Genomic DNA, 26,839 nt, shown 5'->3' with positions numbered 1-26,839 from the left:
TATATATATATATAACAGAGATGACGGAGGCTCAGAAGAAAAAGGAAGTGACAAGATTTTAGCTTTCACCTTCTCCTCTTCAGGGCAATATTTTTCTCTCACAGATGACAACAAGCGTCTTATTCTATTCCGCACCAAGCCTATTTGGAAATGTCTTAGCATCAGGTAATTTACCCCTGTGAGGCACCAATGTGTACACATGGGCTTGAATGTGACAGAGGGCCCGCCACAAAGTTACAGGGCCCGGTTTTATTTGTTAACTTAAATATTGTGTATTGTTACCAACAGTTTCAAAAGTATAGCAACCCAAATAATTATAAATACAATTTTTAAAATAAATAAATTTCAACCTTTAACACAAATATGCATCAATTTAAAATGTACTGAGAATTAAGTGTGACCCCCAAAAAACATTTAATGTACTTGGAACAGGTTTTCAATTTTGTGTTAAGTGGAAACACTCATTTCTTTAATTTTCTAAAATTAATAAACTATTATTATTCTATGTTCAACACCTATCTTAACCTTCACAAATTGTGACTGCACTTTCTTGTACAAAGGTTTGAGCACATTTTTTAAATGTTTAAAAGAAACCGCAACAGAAGACCGGCAATTGTCGCTATTCAACTCTAATTAAAACATAAATCTACCCTGCTACAAACCAATAGAGAGATGTGCATGGTATGTAACGTGTTTCAAAACAAATCCTTATTGAAATAATGCAAGTATTGCAAAATCATTAAATACATTTGGAGATAGACAGGAAAGAGGGTATCATAGAGTGTATGAAATGGGTTACTAAAACATGTTGTTGAATCATTGGTATTCCTAGAAGTAGTGATTAATCAATTGGCTACTTAAAACCAGGTAATTGTTGATGGCCTAATCTTTACATTTTCTTATCCTCTCATGAAATTTGCTAGAAAATGAAAAAGAACCATGGTCTGAACCACATTTAAAAGCATTTGGGTAAAATGTACAGTTAAAAAGAAAAAACAAATTTGGTGGCTGCTGGCTCTAGTTCAGTAGAAAAATGGTCAGGTGACGCATTCATTTTATGGAGTCCTTGCTGACATGTTGTGTAACTTACTGAACTTCATTTTAATCAGGTACGTAGTTCGAAGATGCACTGCTTTAACAATAACACAGTCCGAGGACCAGATCCTGGTAGCAGATAAATCGGGAGATGTGTATTCCTTCTCGATTGTGGAGCCTCAGAGACCAGCAGAACTCAAACTGGGCCATCTCTCAATGCTACTGGGTGTGGTAAGGACCTTCAATGACCAGTTTCATAAGAAATAAAATACTTTCAGGTATCTCCCACTGGACGTAAATACAACTTTATGAGGTTTATATTTCATAATTTCATTGGACGCTTGCTTTACATTTTCTTCTTCACAGACATTGAGCTACAATGACAAATATGTTATAACCGCAGACAGAGATGAGAAGATTCGTGTCAGCATTTTGAAGTCCCCATACAACATAGAGTCCTTCTGCCTGGGTCACACAGAGTAAGTTAATTTGTGTGTAAATTAGGCCAATAAGAAACTATTGATAGAATGACTACTAATTTCAATAGGTCGACAAGTCGCCACTTCATGTATCGTCTCTGGTGGTCAATTTCCAATCATTTTTTTTAACGCACATCCTAGTGACTCATCAACTGTGTGTTGAGTTTTATGATCAGGGCTTCTGTGTTTTTATTTAATTTTTCAGCGTTTATTTTTAGCTATTTTGAGTTTTATGTAGATACCCTGAAATCCTTTTTTTAAATCCTTGCGAGTGTGTACAATCCTCCAATAGAAATGTAGGAATTTGCTGCCACTCGGTAGTTGGGGAGGGTTTAAAGTATTCAGTACAAATCAATGCGAGATACAAGTCAGGAAGGAGGGACATTGCCCAACTGCACTGGGAAAGTGTGTGTATGTGTGTGTGTGTATATATATATATGTGTGTGTGTGTATATATATATATATATATATATATATATATATATATATATTTTATATATATGTGTGTGTGTATATATATACAGTACTGTGCAAAAGTTTTAGGCAGGTGTGAAAAAATGCTGTAAAGTAAGAATGCTTTCAAAAATAGACATGTTAATAGATTATATTTATCAATTAACTAAATGCAAAGTGAGTGAACAGAAGAAATCTAAATCAAATCCATATTTGGTGTGACCACCCTTTGCCTTCAAAACAGCATCAATTCTTCTAGGTACACTTGCACAAAGTCAGGGATTTTGTAGGCATATAGTCAGGTGTATGATTAAACAATTATACCAAACAGGTGCTAATGATCATCAATTCAATATGTAGGTTGAAACACAATCATTAACTGAAACAGAAACAGCTGTGTAGGAGGAATAAAACTGGGTGAGGAACAGTCAAACTCAGCTAACAAGGTGAGGTTGCTGAAGACAGTTTACTGTCAAAAGTCATACACCATGGCAAGACTGAGCACAGCAACAAGACACAAGGTAGTTATACTGCATTAACAAGGTCTCTCCCAGGCAGAAATTTCAAGGCAGACAGGGGTTTCCAGATGTGCTGTCCAAGCTCTTTTGAAGAAGCACAAAGAAACGGGCAACGTTGAGGACCGTAGAATTGATGCTGTTTTGAAGGCAAAGGGTGGTCACACCAAATATTGATTTTATGTAGATTTTTCTTCTGTTCACTCACTTTGCATATTGTTAATTGATAAATATAAACTATTAACATGTCTATTTTTGAAAGCATTCTTACTTGACAGCATTTTTTCACACCTGCCTAAAACCTCAAGGGAGCCTGTGTTTGAATCCAAACATTGGAGGTATTTATAGGTTTTTGACGGCATGACAACTACTTGTTATTGTTTACATTCAAATTCATGATTTATTCTTACATGATGTAATGGTGTTCTATATATTGTGACATCATTTTTACTTCTATCTTTGAATCTGTATTAATAATAATTAACACTACTTTATATGGGGGGCTCCCGATTGGCGCATCCAGTAAAGGCGCTCCTCGCAGGATGTGCCCTATAGCCTGGAGATCGCTGGTTCGAATCCAGGCTATGTCACAGCTGACAGTGACAGAGAGTTCCTAGGGGGCGGCGCACAATTGGCTGAGCGCTGCCCGGGTAGGGAGGGCTTAGGTCGGCAGGGGAATCCACGGCTCACCGCGCATCAGCGACCCCTGTGACCGATAGGGCGCCTGTGGCTCTGCAGCGGAGCCGCCAGATCTGTGTTGTCCTCCGGCACTATAGGTCTGGTAGCATTGCTGTGGATCTGCAGTGCGAAAAATGACTGCTTGGAAGGAGCACGTTTCGGAGGACGCGTGTTTCAGCCTCCGTTTCCTGAGTCGGCGGGGGGGTTGCGAGCGGTGAGCCGGGGATACAGATAATAATTGGGCATGCTAAATTGGGGTGAAAACCAGGGTAAAAATAATTGGCGATGACTAAATTTAAAAATAAATAAATAAATAAATAAATAAATAAATAAAAAAAATAAAAAATAAAAAACAGTACTTTATATAAACTTATATTTTTATTATATCATGCAATGCTGGCTTTGAGGATCAGTCTAGATTTGGCCTCCCCAGCGCATCAGCATGCACAACTTTTGAATTAATTTTGTTTATTTATTTAAATGTTATATATTTATTGAAGTTAATTAGTTCATTCTTTTCTGTTGAGTCCCGCTGGCACAATCGTGTTCAGTCTATTTATCCATTTACTTTCTTTTATTCTTCTATATGTCGCATTGTCTAATTTGAGCTGTTCTAATACTACAAACTTTACATCATTTATGTCATGTCCCTGACTGGTGAAGTGCTGTACTATTGGTTCATTCATTTTTTTATTTCTAATTAATGAAAGGTGGTTCTGAATTCTTTTATATAAAGTAGTTCCAGTCTCTCCAACATATTTGATTTCATCACATTTTTCACAGGCTATTCCATAAACAACATTGCTATTTTTACAGTAGGTATTAGTTTTTAGTGGATATGTGGTGTTCTTATGTTTAATTATATTTTTACGTTTTTATATATATAAAAACTTGCTTACTGTTTATGAGAAGATTTAGTTTTTGTTTCTCTTACAGAGAAATTACAGAGAGATGTCTCTCTTCACTGCTGGAAAGGGCGCTAATAGAAATAAAATAGCACACGACTTCAGAATTGGTAAAAATGCTGCTGTGACAGATATAAAAAAGTCAGCATGGTTTTAGGAAAGGGAGATCGTGTCTAACTAACCTGCTTGATTTTTTTTTAGGATGCAACATCGACAATGGATAATTGCAAAGCATGTGACATGGTTTATTTGGATTTCCATATATATATATATATATATATATATATATATATATATATATATACAGTACTGTGCAAAAGTTTTATTCAGGTGTGAAAAAATGCTGTAAAGTAAGAATGCTTTCAAATAAAGAATGCTTTCAAAAATAGACATGTTAATAGTTTATATTTATCAATTAACAAAATGCAAAGTGAGTGAACAGAAGAAAAATCTACATCAAATCATTATTTGGTGTGACCACCCTTTGCCTTCAAAACAGCATCAATTCTTCTAGGTACACTTGCACACAGTTTATGAAGGAACTCGGCTGGTATGTTGGCCCAGACATCTTGGAGAACTAACCACAGTTCTTCTGTGGATTTAGGCAGCCTCAGTTGCTTCTCTCTCTTCATGTAATCCCGGACGGACTTGATGATGTTGAGATCAGGGCTCTGTGGGGGCCATACCATCACTTCCAGGACTCCTTGTTCTTCTTTACGCTGAAGATAGTTCTTAATGACTTTCGCTGTATGTTTGGGGTCGTTGTCATGCTGCAGAATAAATTTGGGGCCAATCAGATGCCTCCCTGATGGTATTGCATGATGGATAATTATCTGCCTGTTCTTCTCAGCATTGAGGAGACCATTAATTCTGACCAAATCCCCAACTCCATTTGCAGAAATGCAGCCCCAAACTTGTAAGGAACCTCCACCATGCTTCACTGTTGCCTGCAGACACTCATTCGTGTACTGCTCTCCAGCCCTTCGGTGAACAAACTGCCTTCAAATTTTGACTCATCAGTCCAGAGCACCTGCTGCCATTTTTCTGCACCCCAGTTCCTGTGTTTTCGTGCATAGTTGAGTCGCTTGGCCTTATTTCCACGTCGGAGGTATGGCTTTTTGGCCGCAAGTCTTCCATGAAGGCCACTTCTGACCAGGCTTCTCCGGACAGTAGATGGGTGTACCAGGGTCCCACTGTTTTCTGCCAATTCTGAGCTGATGGCACTGCTGGACATCTTCCGATTGCGAAGGGAAGTAAGCATGATGTGTCTTTCATCTGCTGCAGTAAGTTTCCCTGGGCCGACCACTGCGTCTACGGTCCTCAACGTTGCCCGTTTCTTTGTGCTTCGTCAAAAGAGCTTGGACAGCACATCTGGAAACCCCTGTCTGCCTTGAAATTTCTGCCTGGGAGAGACCTTGCTGATGCAGTATAAATACCTTGTGTCTTGTTGCTGTGCTCAGTCTTGCCATGGTGTATGACTTTTGACAGTAAACTGTCTTCAGCAACCTCACCTTGTTAGCTGAGTTTGGCTGTTCCTCACCCAGTTTTATTCCTCCTACACAGCTGTTTCTGTTTCAGTTAATGATTGTGTTTCAACCTACATATTGAATTGATGATCATTAGCACCTGTTTGGTATAATTGTTTAATCATACACCTGACTATATGCCTACAAAATCCCTGACTTTGTGCAAGTGTACCTAGAAGAATTGATGCTGTTTTGAAGGCAAAGGGTGGTCACACCATATATGGATTTGATTTAGATTTTTCTTCTGTTCACTCACTTTGCATTTAGTTAATTGATAAATATAATCTATTAACATGTCTATTTTTGAAAGCATTCTTACTTTACAGCATTTTTTCACACCTGCCTAAAACTTTTGCACAGTACTGTATATATACAGGTTAATCAGGCCGATTAGTCAACTAATCAGTTGATCGGAGTTTAATTTTTTTGCAAATATAATCAAGCAGATTTTTTTTTTTTTCACGTTATAAAATGTCACATATCTGCCCTGACTGCTGCCCTAATCAAAATTTCATCAACATCAGTCATGTGGACAGCGCCAATGCAAAAGGCTACAGCAAGTGTGTTTACAATTTATTTTTTATTTTTTTTAAAGAGAGATGTCTTTTTTCACTGTTGGAAAGGGTGCTAATAGGAGTAAAATAGCACACGATTTCAGAATTGGTAAGAGTGCTGCTGTGACAGATATAAAAAAAAAAAAGTCTGCATCGAGATAAAAAAAGTTTGCATCGGACTGGTGCCGACATTCTTTGGAAGTAAACAATAAAACGCTCCAGCGCATTATGTAACTACTGGTACAGTTGTGTGCAGTTTAACTTCTGTGTTCTACTTTTGAGTTTTAGTCTTTTAATTTATTTGAGTAAATGAAAACAACCTGTAGATTTCTTTGTTTGTTTTATTGGAAACCCACAATGCACTTGTAAATTCCTGACAATAATGCAAATCTGTAGTGCACTAGTAGGCCTACTGAGTAACTTTATAAACAGTGGGTTTATATTTAAACAGAGATCTTTTCAATGATGAAACGGGAGTTACTAAGAATAAAATACCTCAAGATTTTGGAATTGCAATGCACCACTGTGACAGATAAAATTTTTTTTTTAAAAAGTCTGCATCAGAGATAGTATACAGTGAGTACTGTAGGGTATACATTTTATATAATGTATATAAACAAAGTTTGCATTGGATGCCGACAGTTTCTTCGGATACAAACAATGAAACGCCACAACGCATAATGTAATGGCTGTGTTCTGCTTGTATTCTATTAATGTCTGGTATTTTGTTTTTTTAAAGTATTACTGTGCAGGACTCGCTTTAAGCCTGTTACCTTGGTTTTTTTTTTTTTGTTTGTTTTTTAATATATAAATTTAGTCATTGCTAATTATTTTTATTATCACCCCAATTTGGAAATGGCCAATTATTTTTAGGCTCAGCTCACCATGCGCTGACTCGGGAGGGCAAAGACGAACACACGCTGTCCTCAGAAGCGTGTGCCGTCAGCCGAACGCTTTTTTTCACACTGTGGACTCGCCATGCAGCCACCCAAGAGCTACAGCGTCGGAGGACAACGCAGCTCTCGGGTAGCTTGCAGGCAAGCCCGCAGGCGCCCGGGCAGACTATAGGGGTCGCTGGTGCGCGGTTTAGCCGAGAACACCCTGGCCGACCTCGCCGACATAACTAAGTTTTCACTGTCTGTGTGAGAAGGGCATAGCAGACAGCTTGTCAGATTGAGTACTGTGGGAAACTTACAGAATCAAACCCCCTCAAAGACATCTTGGGTACTGCCTTTCTTTTCATGATTACTTTTTACAATTAACAGTGCTACCACATAACAGCAAAAACAGTTTAGAAAAAGTTCATGAAAATATTGAATTATTTTTGCTGAAGAAAATAAGATCGCCCTGGCAGTGCTGTTTATGTGTGTCTTGAATTACTCCTTTGTTTGGTTTTTTTTCTTTGAATGGCAAAAAATGCACTGTACTGCAAGCTGCTGGTCTTCTATTTGCCGACCAAGATAGTGAGCCTGAAAGTTGTGATCCTCAGGACAGTTTAGCTAGCAAGATAGGAAGAGACGAGGTAGGAGAATGAAAATAAAATACTTTATTGTATACAAGTGTAATCATATTTATTCTAGAGATCTACCAAATGAAGACATAAACAAACTAGGGTTTTCTTGTATTGTTGCATTATATTTGCATGTCTTACACGCATCTATTTACATATCTTTAAAGGTACAGTATTCTTGTTCTTTATTACCACACTTTCTGTTTAGAACCTTTCCAATCTGTAATTTACACTCATTCTATTTTTATTATATTTAGGGCTTCTGATTTTCGGTTTTAAGAATAAAACACCCCCGATACAAAAAAATTTAATCGGTGGACAGCCAATAAACACCGGAAAAACTAGAAATGGTTAATCTATTCACGTTGACTTTACCCTTTAAATATGAAAGGGTAAAGTCAATGTGAAATATGAAATATGAAAAAAGCAAATACAGTAATACATAGGCCTATTAATGATAAAAGCGTTTTTATTAGGCGTGATTCGGGCAAACCCATTTAAAATACATGTTCATAATCTATATGGATAGGCCTCATTATACTTTGTCTTTTTGTGTACATTCCACACTAGCGGCTCATAATTCCATTTTAACTCGCCGGTACCCTATTGCTGCATTGACACTGAACGTTAAGTTCTAAATTTGTTGTTTATATAATACTAATTGTACATGTGGTGATTGTCGGTTAAATTGAATGCATCAAAGTAGAATTTTTTTAAATTATTACTATTTAAATATAGGAGTATCTTGTGTGGCACTTTATTACAGTTTTTGCAACATTTTTATGAATAAAACAAAACCAGTCTCTTCAGAATATTTTGTTCCTCAACCATAATAAATGAGAAAAAAGGTGCAGCATATTTATATTATAGGCTACATTCTCAGTCTACCTAGAAAAACAAATCCCCTGGACGGGATGAGATCCTCCCAATAGTACTCAAAGAAATGAAAGAAGTTATTTACAAACCACTAACCAAGATCATGCAACAGTCTCTTGACACAGGGGTTGTACCGACTGGAGAATTGCAAACGTAATATCGATCCACAAAAAGGGAAACAAAACCAGGTAACTACAGACCAATAAGCCTGACATCTGTTATATGGAAACTTACGGAAACTATAATAAGATCCAAAATGGAAAATTACCTGTATGGTAACAATATCCTGGGAAACAGTCAGCATGGTTTTAGGAAAGGGAGATTGTGTCTAACAAACCTGCATGATTTTTGTGAAGGTGCAACATCGACAATGGATAATTGCAAAGCATATGACATGGTTTATTTAGATTTCCAGAAAGCTTTTGACAAAGTCCTGCATAAAAGATTAATTCTCAAACTGAACGCAGTAGGGATTCAAGGAAATGCATGTACATGGATTAGAGAGTGGTTAACATGTAGAAAACAGAAAGTACTGTTTAGAGGAGAAACCTCAAAATGGAGCAAGGTAACCAGTGGAGTGCCACAGAGATCAGTATTGGGTCCTCTGCTATTCCTAATCTACATTAATGGCTTAGATTCTGGTATAGTAAGCAAACTTGTTAAATCTGCAGACGGCATAAAAATAGGAGGAGTGGCAAAGACTGTTGCAGCAGCAAAGGTCATTCAAAATGATCTAGACAGCATTCAGAACTGACATTTAATAGAGAAAAGTGTAAGGTACTGCACGCAGGCAATAAAAATGTACATTATAAATACCATGTGGGAGGTACTGAAATTGAACAAGGAATCTATGAAAAAGATCTAGGAGTTTATGTTGACTCAGAAATGCTTTCATTTAGACAATGTGGGGCCAACAAGATACTCGGTTATATAGTGAAAAGTGTTGAATTTAAGTCAAGGGAGTAATGTTAAAACTTTACAATGCACTAGTAAGACCTCATCTAGAATACTGTGTTCAGTTCTGGTCACCTCGTTACAAAAAGGATATTGCTGCTGTAGAAAGAGTGCAAAGAAGAGCGACCAGAATTATCCCTGGTTTAAAAGGCATGTTGTATGCAGTCAGGCTAAAATAATTGAATCTATTCAGTCTTGAACAAAGACGACTATGAGGTGATCTGATTCAAGCATTCAAAATCCTAAAAGGTATAGACAATGGCAACCCTGGGGACGTTTTCGACCTGAAAAAAGGACCAGAGGTCACAAATGGAGATTAGATAAAGGGGCATTCAGAACAGAAAATAGGAGGCACTTTTTTACACAGAGAATTGTGAGGGTCTGGAACCAACTCCCCAGTAATGTTGTTGAAGCTGACACCCTGGGATCCTTCAAGTAGCTGCTTGATGAGATTCTGGGATCGGTAAGCTACTAACAACCAAATGAGCAAGATGGGCCAAATGCCTCCTCTCATTTGTAAACTTTCTTATGTTCTTAATGTATAATTGCTTAATATTGTATATCAACGATGCAAGGTAATGATATAACGTACGTAGTGCAGTTGTCAATTTAATATAATTAAAATATTGTCTATAGTTCTGTATTCTGTTACATTTTAGTGATGCCTTCACTTGAGACACTGGGTTATGCAGGTCTACAGTACCGTGCACTGAGCATGAAGCACTTCATGCGACTCAGCATCGGCGAGTGAACCTTGCTGAACAAAATGCTTCAAAAGGCTTCACTTTTCATTTTAAGAATTTTCAGACGTTACTTCAGAGAATAATTGAGATGTCTTTGTTTTTAAAATGTGCAGTATAAACGTAGATGAGCAAGCTTACTAAGTTAGTCTTATACTTCATAGTACTAAGTTAGTCCACCTGAACAGGATCATCTCATGTCTGATTTGGTACGCTGCAATCAGGATCTTGTTTAGTCCGATCTAGCGGACGATCCACCTGTGGTGATTATCTTCTGGTACACTGCAATCGGGATTAACAAGTGTACTAACTTTAGTCCAAGCAAGTGGACTAAACCTGCTTAATCCACTAGTTGGACGCATCAAGTGGACTAACTTTGGTATGCTGCAATTGACCCGCGGAATGTTGGTGAAAGACAACATTGTACGAGAAAACAATGTGGCATTCAAAGTGTTAAGGCCGGTTTATATTCCATCGCTTGACTGTCGATGAAGAACAAGGTGACCTGCAATCATCGCTGTCGTGTCGCCGTGCATTTTATACTTTCTACCGGCAACTGCAGTCGCTGACAGTTCAAATCAGCTCAACTTTGACCTTGTTGCTATAGTTATTACAACGCCAAAATGGATGACCGGTTGTTTGTCGAGAAGCTGCTCAGTGTTTATCCCTGCATATAGTTGAGAGAGCTGATTTTAAAGATCAGATGAAAAAGCATGAGTATCAATTGCTGAACAAATGCAATCAACTTGTGAGTATTTTAACATCACTGAAAGTGTAACCGGTGAAGTTTTAATTTTAATACACTTTGTATATTACAAAGAGCCCCAGGTCCAACACGTGCTACAAGATTATTATTTTTTTTAAATATAGTGTAGTGCGTCCAATACTTTCTCTAATACTACTACTGAGAGGCCACACTTTTCTGAGCTCCTCAGTGATCACTTTAAAAACAATTTAAACTTTATTTTCGAAATATTTTTTATATATTCTTTTTATCTGAAGTAGTAGGGCACCTTTTGATTTTAAATATGTTTGATTTAATTGTTTTATTTTATGTAAAACACTGTTTTTGTCTTTTCTTTCTCTCCCTGCACTTGTGTTTGATTTGTTAATTTAAGATTTTTTTTGTCTTTTTAGAAATATTATTTTTATACACAACTGTTTTTAGCTTTTAGTTAAAAATCGATTTGTTTCAAAATCCCCCATCTCTGCTGTGTGCAGAGTGGGGGAAGGGCAGACAGGGAGCATATTAATAATAATAATAATAATAATAATAATAATATTTTGCGTGCTATAAACTCTGAAAAAGGGAATCAAATGATTGCTAGTAAACTATAATGCAACCACATTAAATAAAGTAAGTGAATTTACTATTTACTGGAATCAATTGTATCTTGAACTGACTTGTTTTAAAGCCTGAAAAAACATAGTAAGTTAATGCTTAGCAGATCCTCAGTCAAAGTGTGACAATAGAAAATAGATCAGCTATGATCAAATTCTCTGCATTTATGATGCAACTACTGTGAGTTGCACATTTCAACAAACCAAATACATTTCTTACACACTCTAAAACAGGAAGTTCTATTCTGTTCCTAGAACAGTTTGTCCACTAACTTGATAGCATTTGCTACAGTTAATTTCTCAAGTCATAAAGTATTTAAATGCTGAATACTTATTGATTTTCAACAGCGAAGAAGTCAGTCTTTGTTGATGAACACTGCAGCTTCCCTCTGGATCTGAAGTTCCAATGAAAGAAGACAGTACTTTGCTTGAAGTACGGACTGTGTTGCGTCGGCTCTCAGTAAATAAATAGTTATTTTCAAATGGAGATCAGCTTGTTGATTTCCAAGTCGGCAGGTTTCCAACTGGAAATAGTTCCATTGATCAGACGTAACTCAGTTCAGATAATGCGTTGCAATTCTTCTATACCGCTAGCACATCACCTTAGGCCCAGTTGCTGGCTATGCTTCTTTCCGTTTCGTGGAGCGACGTGGAAACCAAGATCCACTTTCAGATCAAGGCAGTATCCCGCTTACTGTTTCAGTCTCTCGTAGGGCTGTCTTCAAAGCTGATTTCAGCCTTCTCCGAACATGATTTTAGCCATTCTTCAGAACATTGGTTCTTCCTTGCCTTCTGTGAATTCGAGCACTTATGCTCCCATGACTTCAGAAACTTTTCAATGCAGTTTAGCTTCCATTTTGTTCCTCTGAGCTCCAAGCCACTTCCTCTCAGCACGACTTTCTTTCTCTTGCCTGGAGCCCTGTTTCTCCTGTGGGGAGCTTGCTTAGTGTGGGAAGCCCGTTGTTTGAAAGTCTCATGGCTGCTTTTGTTGTTCTCTCTTCAACCCTGTGATTGGATAGTTTGTTTATTTTGGGCGGTGCCTGAGTCCATGTGGTTGTTCTCCTTCCTAGACGGCTCCTTGTTCTCAATTGGTGTGCTATTTCGCCCGCTATTTTGCCCCGTCGGCTGGATTTATGAGATGGACTGTTTTCTGTCCAAGGTGTCAAAGAACCCAAATGATTAATTCAGCGATGGGGGAAGATCAAACACTTGTCCAGCAGTTAGTTTATGACTCTTTTAAAAGCATTATTTGTCAGAAATCACGCAGACACAGAGAATGGCTTAGGACCCCCCTCTATATACTACATTTCTGTTAATTTCATACACAGAATGATATTATGACCCACTGTGACGCTACACCAACAATGGTAAGTTTCTTTTGTCAGGCAATTTATCGTGCACACACAGGTGCTGAAAATAATATTCAAAACAGAAGGCAAAAGGGAAAAAGAAAACACAGTAACAAAACTACAAACAAAAGGTGCTGCTTCTTGCAGCATCCCGCAGCCTACTCTATCCGTTGCAGCTTGAGTTTCAGTGACTCTTTGTTATTCCCTCATTATCACTCACAGGGTTCCCCAGACTTCCTCAACTAAACTGTCATAAACTGTCAACATCCCACTCGGGTACGTAATAAATTATTAAATCTTTTGTAGCAGCTGTCATCCTCCATCGGGCTTGCTTGCCCCTTTTCTCGTTCCAGACTCTGGCGGTCTTGTTTTTTTTTTTTTGAGTACTCCAGGTTTACAAACCCAGCTCCCGCTGTCGTTTCTCCTAGAAAGGCAAGAGCGAAGGAACAGCAAAGAGTCATTTTTATTGGTTGATCACCACCACCCCCAAGACCCGCCTCCCGAGCACTCACCCAGCCTCTCTGTGTCATTGCCATGATTGGCAGGCGGATCCTATCACAGGGACGAATACAGTCCTTTGTTTTAAAGTAAAGTGCTATTGGACCTGAAGCTGATGCTTATACATATATGCACATCTAGGGTTACCAGATTTCTAGAGTTGCCGTAGCAACTCCTGAAGCTATAAAAATAACAATCCTAATTTAAAAATAAACATTATTGCAAATTATGTGTTCTTTCTATCATCATTGAATCAAAACATTACATGTAAAAAAACTGATTAGAAAAAATGGATCAGCTATTACCGTTTAAACTGTGATATACACATTAATCATTATCAGAATTATTAAACACATAATATATAATTAGGGCTTCTGTTTTTCGGGTTTTATTAATTGTATTTTTCGGTGCTTATTTTGATCTATTTTCAAGTTTTATTTAAATCATTTTTTTCGGGGCTTTTGTTTTTGAAATACTGTATGAAATTAGTGTTTTGGGGGGGGGGGGGGGGAGTTGTGTCAAAATATGTATAGTAGTAACTCGACAGCACTTGCACACTTAAGTTGTACCTTCTTTCCTTTGCTGTCTTCCACAACAAAATCCCTATGGTGACGGGCACATTCTTCTGGGGTTTTTGTCTGGAGGCATTTTTGTACATTTCACCACAATTCTGTTTTAAATCCGCCGTGTCTTACCTGTAATACAGCTTTAAATCCCGCTAACAAGCCTCCATCCTGATTGTAATCTCGTTTAAAATCTTGCAAGCCTCCAATAGAAATGTAGGAATGTGCTGTCACTCAGTTGGGGCGGGTTTAAAGTATTCAGAACTAATCAATGATAGATACAAGTCAGGAAGGCAGGACATTGCCCAGCAGCACAGGGAAATGTATTTATTATTATTTTTGTAGTAGTTTTTTTTTTTAAATGTGAAAAGGGTGAAGTCAACGTGAATAGATTAACCATTTCCTGGTGTTTATTGGCTATCCACCGATTAAATTTTTTTGGTATCGGGTTTTATTGGTTAAAACCGAGAATGGATGTCTGGTAACCCTGTTTGCATCACGGCACTTACGATGATACACTGAAAAATAACGCCTATACATTTAAATGAAACCTCCACAAGCTTGTAGCTTTATTTTTCAAATTGTGTAATTGTTAGTACACTTAGACTGTATTTGCCCTTTAAAGGAAACCTTTCATTTTCTTAATGACTTAACTGTAATGATTGGTTTAATTCTAGATAGAGGTACCCACAAAACATTTCCTCCATATTGATACGTATCAAAATACGATCAGAGGTTAAGTTTGTAGATGTTTTCACATTTATCCCACATTAATTATTACATTTTTCACATTATAGCACAAATATAAAAGTCTGTTTGTATTTTGGAATCCTCTTCTGCTGTTAGTTCTGCTGTCTGTTATAGCACAACAGTGCAAAGGAAGAGTGTTAACTGTGTTCCTTTTCTTTCTTGGTGTACAGAGTGACTTTTAGAATATGACTAGAAAGGGTATTTGGTCATTTACTGTCTAGGTATCTATCAGTATGTATCTACTCTTCTGAGTGCAATTCATTTCTCATCAAGCAGGGGTATTGTCTCTTCGTTTCTCAAGAAAATTAAGGGATCTGTGTAAAAAAAAAAAGGCATTACAATTGCACACTGAAATGCAAGTTCTCTGGTAAGCAAAGGGATTCATCCATCTGGCACAGGTTAAACATGGACAATTTGCCTATTAAATCTCACATTCTTTTCTTTCTCTGTTTCTCTAGGTTTGTAAGTGCTGTGATTGTTATCCCTGATCATCCAAAGCAACTTCTTTCTGGATCTGGGGTAGGTATCTTGAACACGACAACAAAAATAAATAGCTACTTTTAATATTTTTTGAGGTGTTTTGAGAACATAAGGCAATTTGTGAACAAGAGAAGCCTTTTCAGTGCTCGCCAGTTCTTAGAAACTGATTGATCACAAAACTCGGGATCTTCATAACATATTTCTTTAACCCTTAGCGGTCCATTTATTCAGCGCATCGGGTCCAATTTATTTTCACATGCACAGTTTATTTTAGAAGCTCGGTTTAAAGTTTTTTTTTTTTTTTTTTCACAGTAAAACAGGTTTAAAAGGCACTGCATAGAAACAGGACACTCAGTACTGCATCTCCAGCGCCGCCTCACCCCTTGTTCGCTGTATTTTTCACATACGTCTTCATAGTTGTGCATAGAAGACTACGCGGTGATCTGATTCAAGCATTCAAAATCCTAAAAGGTATAGACAATGTTGACCCAGGGGACTTTTTTGACCTGAAAAAAGAAACAAGGACCAGGGGTCACAAATGGAGATTAGATAAAGGGGCATTCAGAACAGAAAATAGAAGGCACTTTTTTACACAGAGAATTGTGAGGGTCTGGAACCAACTCCCCAGAAAGGGGACCGGAAAGGGAAAATTGTAACCTGGTCCGACATAGAACCGCCACACAACTTTCGGACTACATACAACCGCCGCACAATTTAATATTTTTGTTTATTAACATCATACATGACATTTTCAGAGCAGAAACAACGTATTTACATTGAAAATTGAAAACTTTTCTTATTTTTTCCAAAAAGAGCACATATACATAAACATGAAAAACTGTAATAAAATAAACTTTACGCAATAACTTGTGTAAACAGGTGTAGAAAGCTGTATGCACATATAAAATTATAAAACATAAATAACTAGTTATAAAAATAGCATAAAATATAACATAACTTATGCAACGTGAAAGCGCTTTGAGTGAAACAGTTCAAAGGCTCGCTCTGTCTGTTCAGAGTTCTATTACAGCTTTCTAAGTACAATCTACGTAGAACACACGCTTTTCAACTGTACCAGTGCATTTGCCACAGACTTGCCTTTTTACAACAGGTGCAGACATCAAAAGTTCTGTTTTTATTGCATTTAGCAACCTGGCATTATCTCTTATTCCGTGTGCCAGTGGGCGCAGCGCTGGCTGAAAGTTGAGGGGTATTTGCCAGCCAGCTTTCGTGTCTCTTATCAAAATGTTTCTGCCGTAGCTCCAGGGCTAGCTGCAAAATGATGTCCCTCCGAGTGATTGTGTTGCCGGTGCACTCCTTGTACAAAACCAAAGCGTTGATGGCTGCCAGGTCCAAAACATCATTATAAAAAACAGACACAGGCCACCTGCGAGTACCACCTTTGACAGAATACAGCTGTGCCATTTGATCCAGTATATCTCACCATACTTCGTTGCGTTGTAAAATGCAACAGTCTCTGGCTTTCGTTTAGCATCAGTCCCAATGGTCACTAATCTGTGCAGAGCTTATAATGCACACATTTTTATTTTTTAGCACCGTCACACTCATGGTGGCACAATCGTTCTGCCTGAGAAATGTAGTGTAAATAATAATATATGATGTGTAGAATGACTTTCATCAGTGTTTCAAGCACTCAACAGGATTAAATTGTTGGCTGTATTGTATTGATTTCAATATGCCGCATAAACTGTGGGTCTGGCGGTTGAAGAAGTAAGTGCTTAGAACTTATTCATTGTTACAGTTCTGCAGCTGAAACACTGTGTGGGTATTTAATTCAAATATTTAGTAACACTTAAGACTGGACATGCACAAGATATTCACATACGCGGAGATATTTAAATTTGAATTGCAAAAGCCGTTCAAAAAGCAGCTATGGCGGTGCAGGTGTTTTAAACCCTGTTTTTTTAGTCTGGTGGCTCTTCACTGGACTCTCCAAGGCCACAGTGACCTTTTTTTGTTTGTACTACTTTGTATTCCCACTGATTTCATCTTCAGACCAGGGTACAGGCTCTGGTACCGACCAGGGTACAGGTTTATCGTTACACACCTTGTACCCAGTATTTAGTAGCCATGGCGATTAAAGCACCACCTTCTACCATAATAATAAATAACTTGGAAAATGTACGTAGTCTTAGTGGTCAATAGGGTGCATTTACTAGATTTTATCTGATTACCCCCTTTTTAATTATATTAGCAGTTCTATTATGCAGATCAGAACTACAAAAATGAACACAGTATGATCCCATTGTCATGCATTAATTCTTCAGCAAAACCATCAGTTTTCAATGGTCCCATTGTCTGAGAGTGAAAAGTTCTGTATGGTCAGCTGTTGCCAGCTGGATGGATGTCCTTCTGCCTGCACAGTTCCATTGTTGTCGCCAGGTCCTGGTTCACAATGCTTGAATTACCATCAGAATCAGCAATGACTTCATTTCTTTGAACCAACCTGGAAGAAAATCAAGTGGCGTATTAATTATTTTGTTAACATCTGATTTTACTTGGTCCACAATAGGGTCCTTCACTCCTTTATCCACCAGAATGTCCAAGTGGACCTGTAGGAAAGAGAAAGCCTCAGGCCTGTGTCTGTACTCTGAAAGTAACTCTCTTGTTGATTTGTTGTCTATGCAATTAAGCAATGTTTTTTTACTGCAGCAACTTCATTTGGGCAAACTTTTTAAAGAAAACCGTACTTGGATCATGTATGCCAAGTTTTGCTTCGATCAGATTAGCGGTTTTGGAGAAGACATTTGTGTGTTAATTAGGTTATCCAACATGGCCGCCATACCACTGAACCATTTCGAGCACCGTGCATCTTGAACAATCCCTAACCATGTTACCAAGTTTCAGAACTCTACGATAAGTGGAATATTTTCATTTTATGCAACTTAAAAGATTTTGTTGGCAGAAAGAAGAAGAAGAAGAAGAATAACCTTAACAATACAGGGCTCCAGACTGCGACTAAAATTGTCGCAAATGCGACCAAAAAATATATTAGGTGACTGTTTTTTTGAGGCTTGTCGCCGTTGGTGCCTTTACACATAAAAGTGCCTTTTCCTTTAAAACACGAAAGAGAGAACGCCAACAAGCAGCAGTCACACAAACACGCTGTGGTGAGTGCGTGCACATTTTGAGCTATGGCAGTATGAAAAGGACTGACTGACTACGGAGAAACTGCATTACCTACAGACACTGTAAATCTTGCGATTGAAGAATGTGTGGAACTGTCACAAAGACGGCCAGAGTGGGTGGCGTCAGACCAGACAGGAATACACAGACAGAGACGGTGGTGATGAGGAGCTGAGTGCAATGGCTGCACTCAGCGTTTATTTAACAAATAAAAGGGTTTAACAGTACAAAAAACAGGACACGGCACTTGACGCCAAAAGAAACATATAAACAAAACGGACTAAACAGTGAACAGACAAACGGACAAACACGGTGAGCAGATAACACTAATTACTTTACTTTAGACTTTCTTTTCTCCTTCTCTCTCTCCCGTTCTCCACTCACCGAACACCAACCACGAGTGACTAAAAATGTGCCTATTTATACTGTTGTGCTGGGATTCAATTACTAATTAATTATTCACTTGAATCCCAGCACGTGAATTAATTCTGTGCAACCCCGTGCTCACATATTACATTTAACCAGCACGTGAAGTGATTTGTGCTCTCCTCGTGCCTAAATACAAATCTACACTTTAAATATACGTGAAACACAGACCCGTTTATATCCCGTGTACCAATCTATACACCAACATTAACACACACACGCACGCAACATACAACACAGATCACACAAATGCACACAGGGGCGGGGCACTTTGCCACATATACCCCCCCTTGTGCGCAGCACACATGGCCTCAACGGCCACCTCCCCCCTTAAAAACCCAGCAGTCCAGAACAAAGTCTCGGGCTGGGAAGGGAGGCTTCAGTGGGCCCTTGGCTGGCAATGCTGTCAGCACCCCTGCCGGTAGTGGCACGGCTGACAGCCTGTTGGTCCCATCCTGCAGCGAAAAAGCTGCGGGGGCAGGTGGTCCCCCGACCTCCCCCTTCTTCGTAGCCGGCAGCTCCCTCCTGTGGGGCTCCGGCCACAAGAACTCCTGCAGCGAAACTGCTGCTGGGGAAAGTGGTCTCCAGACCTCGTCCCCCTTCTTCGTGGCCGGCAGCTCCCCTTTCTGGGGCTCCGGCCACCGTACTCCCTGCGGAGGTACGGGCAGCAGAGGCAGCTCCTGCTCCTCTGCTCCGGGCGGTGGCGGAGGCAGAGGCAGCTCCAGCTCCTCTGCTCCTGGCGGTGGTGGAGGCAGAGGCAGCTCCAGCTCCTCTGCTCCTGGAGGTGGTGGAGGCAGAGGCAGCTCCAGCTCCTCTGCTCCTGGCGGTGGTGGAGGCAGAGGCAGCTCCAGCTCCTCTGCTCCTGGAGGTGGTGGAGGCAGAGGCAGCTCCTGCTCCTCTGCTCCTGGAGGTGGTGGAGGCAGAGGCAGCTCCTGCTCCTCTGCTCCTGGAGGTGGTGGAGGCAGAGGCAGCTCCTGCTCCTCTGCTCCTGGAAGTGGTGGAGGCAGAGGCAGCTCCTGCTCCTCTGCTCCTGGCGGTGGTGGAGGCAGAGGCAGCTCCTGCTCCTCTGCTCCTAGTGGAGGAAGCGGTGGAGGTGGCGGAGGCAGAGGCAGCTCCTCTGCTCCTGGCGGCGCTGGCTCCCTCCGCTGTGGCGGCTGGGCTGGTGCGCGCCGTGCTGCCTTCAGCAGCATGAATAGAGGCTGCTGGGGGACACCAGCCTCCTGCCCCTCTCCCCCCCAAAAATTTCCAGGGGGTTGGGCCTGTAACTCCTCCCCTTCCGGCCCTTGGGGCTGAACCAGCAGGCATTTTCCCTCTGCTGGTGGCTTGGGTCCCAGGGCTGTGGAAGCCCCGACTTGCCTCCCTTTGGGCTGTGGACGCACCGACTCCTCCCTTTTGGGCTGTGGACGCACCGACTCCTCCCTTTTGGGCTGTGGACGCACCGACTCCCCCCTCTTGGGCTGTGGACGTTCGGGCTCCCCCCACTCAGGCGTAGGACGTTCGGGCTCCTCCCACTCAGGCGTAGGACGTTCGGGCTCCTCCCACTCAGGCGTAGGACGTTCGGGCTCCTCCCACTCAGGCGTAGGACGTTCGGGCTCCTCCCACTCAGGCGTAGGACGTTCGGGCTCCTCCCACTCAGGCGTAGGACGTTCGGGCTCCTCCCACTCAGGCGTAGGACGTTCGGGCTCCTCCCACTCAGGCGTAGGACGTTCAGGCTCCTCCCATTTGGGCTGTGGACGCTCAGGCTCCTCCCGCTTGGTCTGTGGACGCTCAGGCTCCTCCCCATAGCTGCGGAAGGGACAGTGGGCGAACAGGTGATCCTGGTCGCAGAGGAGGCACCCCGGCGATGGCTTGTTACATCGCCGTGGATGCCTGGCCCTTAGGCGGCACTCCTCCTCCCTGTCCTTCACCTCTTTATCCGGTTCCTCCTCCTCCTCACCTTGGAAGGGGCAGATCGCCACCGTGTGTCCGTAGACTCCACAGGCCATGCACCAGCCTTGGTCCTCGAGGCCCCCGAGGAGGTCCTCCAGGTCCCGGCAGCCGTCTCTCCAGCCTTCCATTTTCACTTTTTTTTTTTTGAAACCAGTCCTGTGGTTTTTTTTTTTTTTTTTTTTTTTTTTAAAACACAAAACCCCCTCTCCTGGTCTGACGCTTGGAGGCGCTGTTATCCCACGATGACACCACGTGTCACAAAGACGGCCAGAGTGGGTGGCGTCAGACCAGACAGGAATACACAGACAGAGACGGTGGTGATGAGGAGCTGAGTGCAATGGCTGCACTCAGCGTTTATTTAACAAATAAAAGGGTTTAACAGTACAAAAAACAGGACACGGCACTTGACGCCAAAAGAAACATATAAACAAAACGGACTAAACAGTGAACAGACAAACGGACAAACACGGTGAGCAGATAACACTAATTACTTTACTTTAGACTTTCTTTTCTCCTTCTCTCTCTCCCGTTCTCCACTCACCGAACACCAACCACGAGTGACTAAAAATGTGCCTATTTATACTGTTGTGCTGGGATTCAATTACTAATTAATTATTCACTTGAATCCCAGCACGTGAATTAATTCTGTGCAACCCCGTGCTCACATATTACATTTAACCAGCACGTGAAGTGATTTGTGCTCTCCTCGTGCCTAAATACAAATCTACACTTTAAATATACGTGAAACACAGACCCGTTTATATCCCGTGTACCAATCTATACACCAACATTAACACACACACACACGCAACATACAACACAGATCACACAAATGCACACAGGGGCGGGGCACTTTGCCACAGGAACACATTCTTCATTCAGATGTTCCACAACCAGCTAAAAAGCACATACAACTATTTAAGACTTCATGGTTGCAAGAATTTGCGTTACAGTGATAAAAAGCAGAACATGTATTGCAAGTTACTCTATAGTAATCTATAGCTGGGAAAACCAGATTTTATTTCAGGAACTGACCATTTTAAGAAAGAGACGGTAAAAAAGCACGGAGAAAGCAAAAAACATAAAAATGCTAGGGATTGCGTTATAGCAAAGTGTACACCCACCGAGACCACAATAGCCGAGCAATGGTACGTACTTCTGAAATTAATGCAGAAAAAGAATTAAAAATGAAATTCAATGCAGCTTATATGATTGCAGCATAGGAATTGCTAACAGATTGTTCTGAAGAATAATCGCTTCGATGTATCTAAGACCTATGACAATGACGCAGCATGTGCTGAGTTTGTTGCAGTCACTGCTGATGAAATAAAAGGAGATTTGCAGAAAGGTGTTCACAGTACTAATTACATTTCTGTTATAACTGACTGTGGAACTGATGTTTCAGAGAGATAATGTAATAAGGCATGTTTCTGCAGGTGTGGCAGTGAATCATTAGATGAACTAGTTCATTGTTATGCTCAAGGAATTTTAAACACAGCCAAGAATTTGCTTGGAAATGTTGACAAAGCATGTACAGATTGGTGGCGAGACAAATTAAGTGCTTTTGGAGCTGATGGTGCCAGTGTCAATATGGGAGCCAAAAGGGGGGGGGGGGGGGGTTAGGTGCTCTGTTGAAAAGTGAGATTGGGCAGCATATTCTCTCATTTCATTGCTTGCCCCATAAACTTGAATTGACAATGTTAGGTACTCAAAGATCAGTTGTGATGATTGAGAAGGTGTGCGACCTTCTGCACGTGGTATGGAAAACATACAATTTCAGTCCAAAAAGTAAGCGTGAGTTGAAAGCCATTGGGGCTGAGTTAGGCTGCACAATTAGGACTCCTTCAGCTGTAAAGACACAGCGCTGACTGCCACACATTTATCGGGCATTGTCTGTTTTTCTGCAGTCAAATCTTGTTACTGGGCAGGGACAGTATACTGCTGTGCATCATCACATGGACCATCTTGCGGCCACTTATAAAAACACAGACATGAAAGGAAGAGGCAGCAGTGTGGAGTAGTGGTAGGGCTCTGGACTCTTGACCGGAGGGTTGTGGGTTCAATCCCCAGTGGGGGACACTGCTGTTGTACCCTTGAGCAAGGTACTTTACCTAGATTGCTCCAGTAAAAACCCAACTGTATAAATGGGTAATTGTATGTAAAATAATGTGATATCTATATAATGTGAAATAATGTATAATGTGATATCTTGTAACAATTGTAAGTCGCCCTGGATAAGGGCGTCTGCTAAGAAATAAATAATAATAATAAAAAGAGAAAAGCACATTGTACAGCAAATGGAAAACCTAGCTTTTGTGGGATTTTGTCATTTTTTTACAGGTCTCAAAGCTTAGCATTACACTCCAGAAGAATAGTTTAATTCTTCCACAAGCTGTTGCAGCAATTGAGAACTGTGTTTTGACTGCGAGTTTGAAAGAAAAGCCATTGAAAAATGGCAAACTGGAGGAATTTTTACAGCATGAAGATTCCCAACTCCATGCAGGTACACAGCAGCAGGGTCAGTCAGGAAGGGGGAGAGACAGGTCTACCAGCAGTAGCTTTACTAACATTACTTTGCAGGGCATTAAACTTAAGGCCCCTCCAGACTCAAGACCTGTTCAAAAATGACCAAAAGAAAAACAGTTGAAATCAGTGTCAGGGAGCTTGAATCCAGGTTTAGCAACATGAACATAAGAACATAAGAAAAGAACATAAAAAAGTTTACAAACGAAAGGAGGCCTTCAGCCCATCTTGCTCGTTTGGTTGTTAGTAGCTTATTGATCCCAGAATCTCATCAAGCAGCTTCTTGAAGGATCCCAGGGTGTCAGCTTCAACAACATTACTGGGGAGTTGGTTCCAGACCCTCACAATTCTCTCTGTAAAAAAGTGCCTCCTATTTTCTGTTCTGAATGCCCCTTTATCTAATCTCCATTTGTGACCCCTGGTCCTTGTTTCTTTTTTCAGGTCAAAGAAGTCCCCTGGGTTGACATTGTCTATACCGTTTAGGATTTACCTTTTTAGTCATTATATACTGCTGCTGTTCTACAGTTAAATAAACCTCTGCCGTTGCACAGGTGTGTTCGTCACTGTGTACAGCCTAATATTGTGTACACGCCTAATATTGTGTACATGCCATTCGGTAACACTTTACAGATTTGGTCAGTGATATCTAGAGGTGTGCTGAGCGATTATTTAAATAATCGACACGAATACGATTAATAATTTCGATTCATCGATTAATCTGTTAATTTCGATTCTTTTTTTTTTCATTTAATAATGCAGAAAAGGCACCCCCACTATAGTAGATGATATCATGTAACATTGTCTCCAGTACTGGTTTAGTTGTCTTACTCTGTTGATGGTCTCTTTCTAAAATAGCAAGTCTCACTCGGACAACACATAACTTTTTTTACAGTTTTATTAATCAGAAAATGCTTTCTCTCATAAATAACTACAGTACAAAATTTGCTCCTGAATTTTTGGAAAGCAATTGTAAAACTTAATAATTCTTGTCACTTCAACCTACTTGGAATTTTTGCTGTTTGCTGAACAAGTGGAGCAAAATTCTTATACAGTCAACTCATTAACCTTTAAAGAAGTCAATAACTTATTTGCAAAAATAGTAAACAGACACTATTCACTTAAAACAAAAGTCTGTAGTACTGTTGGTCTTTTTTAGGCATTACAAAAATACTGAACCTTTTCTTAAGTTGTTTCCTGGAAACTGCTCATTATTTAATTGTGTTGTCCCATGAACACATTTTAACATGACATAGCAGTTAAAAAACAAACACATTATGCAAGGTTGTTATGTAAAAACACTAGCATATCAACGTGGCTAGGGCTAAGGCTGGCACGTTTTCTTGTCACAATAGCACCAGCTGCTGAAAAAAGCCTTTTCAGATGGAGCAGAGGTAGCAAGGATACAGAGAAACCGTTTAGCTAGTTTGGCCAGGCGAGGAAGGCGATGCATATTGTTCTTCCACCACTGCAAAGGCTCAGTATCTTTTGAAGCTATTTAATTAATTTTGAAAGACATTTAAAAATGGCAGATTTAGTTATTTTTATTATTAACGTGTTTTTTTTTATATAATAAAAGTATAATTAAGACTCCATACAGGTAATAAGACAGTAACTGTCCAGAATCAAGCTTTAAAAAAAGAAAATGAAATAATAATCTGGAGTAAAATTGTAAATAGTGTTTATTATGCCATTAACTAATAGTGCTGTAGATTGATACAAATTCAACAATTCTATGACTGATGCAGCGTGTTTGGTTTTTTTTTGACAAGTTTGATAGTGCTGGTAAAAGTCTAAGATTAGACCAATACTTGGTGTTAGCACTTACACAATAACAGATTATTATATACTTGCTGTATTCAATAGCAAGTGCGAAATGTATAGTTTATTTTCATGTGCTAAATGAACACGTAATTCCTCTTATCATAAAAAGAAACTGCATTTGACAAAAACAGCATCGTACTGTATATATCAACTTACTTCTTATATGAATAATATTACTTACCAAGTGAGAGACGGTTGGGTGCCTCCTTTTTAGATGTTGCAGCAAAGCTGTGGTGATATTTCATCTTTCCTTTGTATATTATGCACTGAACCTGTGAATTGTTAGTTAGGTTGGCCAAAGAAATCCCACACAACGCTTGTGTGTCTGGCGATTCTCGCAAATTTCTTGGCACCAGGCCTCTCACTTCCATCACTTTCCAAACTCCTTTTCTTTCCCCGTTCTTCTGCACTAGTAACAGTCTTGCTATGTGCATCCGCCATATTGCTGTGTTCCCGCTTGCCACTTTCAACACGTCGCCACAACAAGGTTTTTACAGACTGTTTTGTTTCATTAAATTTTTCGCCCAATGAAAGCGCTTTGCTAACGTAACAACAACATTGTTACGTTCTAGCAGGAGGATAGAGGTTCTAAACAATATTGCAACAATGCTGCTGCTTGTAAAATAACAATAAAGAAGTACCGACACATTAGCAAAATCACGTTTCGAATAGGGTTGCGTGGGTATTATTGAAGAAATACGTCTGACTTGCAATTTGATGCAAACAGGTTTTATTTATCTAACAGAGAGAACAAGAATAGTCACAGGATACCACAAGACGTATGTGTGTGTTTTTTTTTTTTGTTTTTTTTTTTAAACGCAAAACAAAAACCTGTCCATTTTTTTTCTACATAGGCCTAAGTTTTTTTTGTCATCTTTTACTAATATGTCGCCTTCACACTCTCAACCAAATCAGTAATAGCGATCTGCTATTCCTGCCTAGATCAGACCGCGTGAACAGCTGATCGGAATTATTATTTGAGAACGCACCTGGCGTGAATATAGCTGCTAACATACCGTATGCATATAAGGCGATTACTCGAATACCAAAAAGATCGTCGAGTATTAAAATAATCGCCACGACTCGAGTAACTCGATTAATTATCCCAGCTCTAGTGATATCCCCAGTAATGTTGAAGCTGACACCCTGGGATCCTTCAAGAAGCTGCTTGATGAGATTCTGGGATCAATAAGCTACTAACAACCAAACGAGCAAGATGGGCTGAATGGCCTCCTCTCGTTTGTAAACTTTCTTATGTTCTTATGAGCTACATACTCTTGCGCTACTCTAGGCACCTAACACAGATTGTTAGATCTAGTTTGCCGCATTCAGCATTGAGACTCTATATACCACAATTATAACTCACAATGGATACATGTGTTAGTCAGCCAAGATGCAATCCATGGTGTGTTTTGAAATGGCCAAGAACACAGACAGTTGAATCATGTTTTTGAAACAACAGTGCAGCAGATCTGTGTGTAATATGTATTCTGCATATTAACAGGATGGAACTTTGAGGCTCTGGGAATACAAGTCTGGAAGAGAGCTCCAGTGCTGGGACCTGAGAGAACTTAATGACCCCAAACAAAAGGACAATGAGAAGGTAGGAATTGTGTCTTGATGTTGCTATGGGGTACCAGAGCATTTCAAAGTGCCCATGAATTTGTCTTTCATACCTTTTTAAAAGTTATGGGAAGTAATGGATGTGTCCCTAAAATACATAGTTATTTGCTCCAGTTACACTTAACACTGCTGTCTATTTTTCAATATATGTTCCACTGTTTCAT

General features: G+C 39.9%; 1 protein-coding gene across 1 annotated transcript in view; it reads left to right on the top strand.

The window, feature by feature from the left end:
- The window catches only part of wdr4 (WD repeat domain 4), a 52,387-nt gene that overhangs the window by 10,090 nt on the left and 15,458 nt on the right, over positions 1 to 26,839 (top strand). The window contains exons 3-7 of the mRNA XM_034008202.3: positions 19 to 165; positions 1,110 to 1,266; positions 1,402 to 1,514; positions 15,185 to 15,245; positions 26,557 to 26,655. Of these exons, the coding sequence (XP_033864093.3) occupies positions 19 to 165; positions 1,110 to 1,266; positions 1,402 to 1,514; positions 15,185 to 15,245; positions 26,557 to 26,655 (577 nt within the window). The remainder of the gene's footprint in view (positions 1 to 18; positions 166 to 1,109; positions 1,267 to 1,401; positions 1,515 to 15,184; positions 15,246 to 26,556; positions 26,656 to 26,839) is intronic.

Source organism: Acipenser ruthenus, chromosome 9 (assembly GCF_902713425.1).
Source record: "Acipenser ruthenus chromosome 9, fAciRut3.2 maternal haplotype, whole genome shotgun sequence".
NCBI classification, from domain to species: domain Eukaryota; kingdom Metazoa; phylum Chordata; class Actinopteri; order Acipenseriformes; family Acipenseridae; genus Acipenser; species Acipenser ruthenus.
This window is presented reverse-complemented; position numbering and strand designations above follow the sequence as displayed.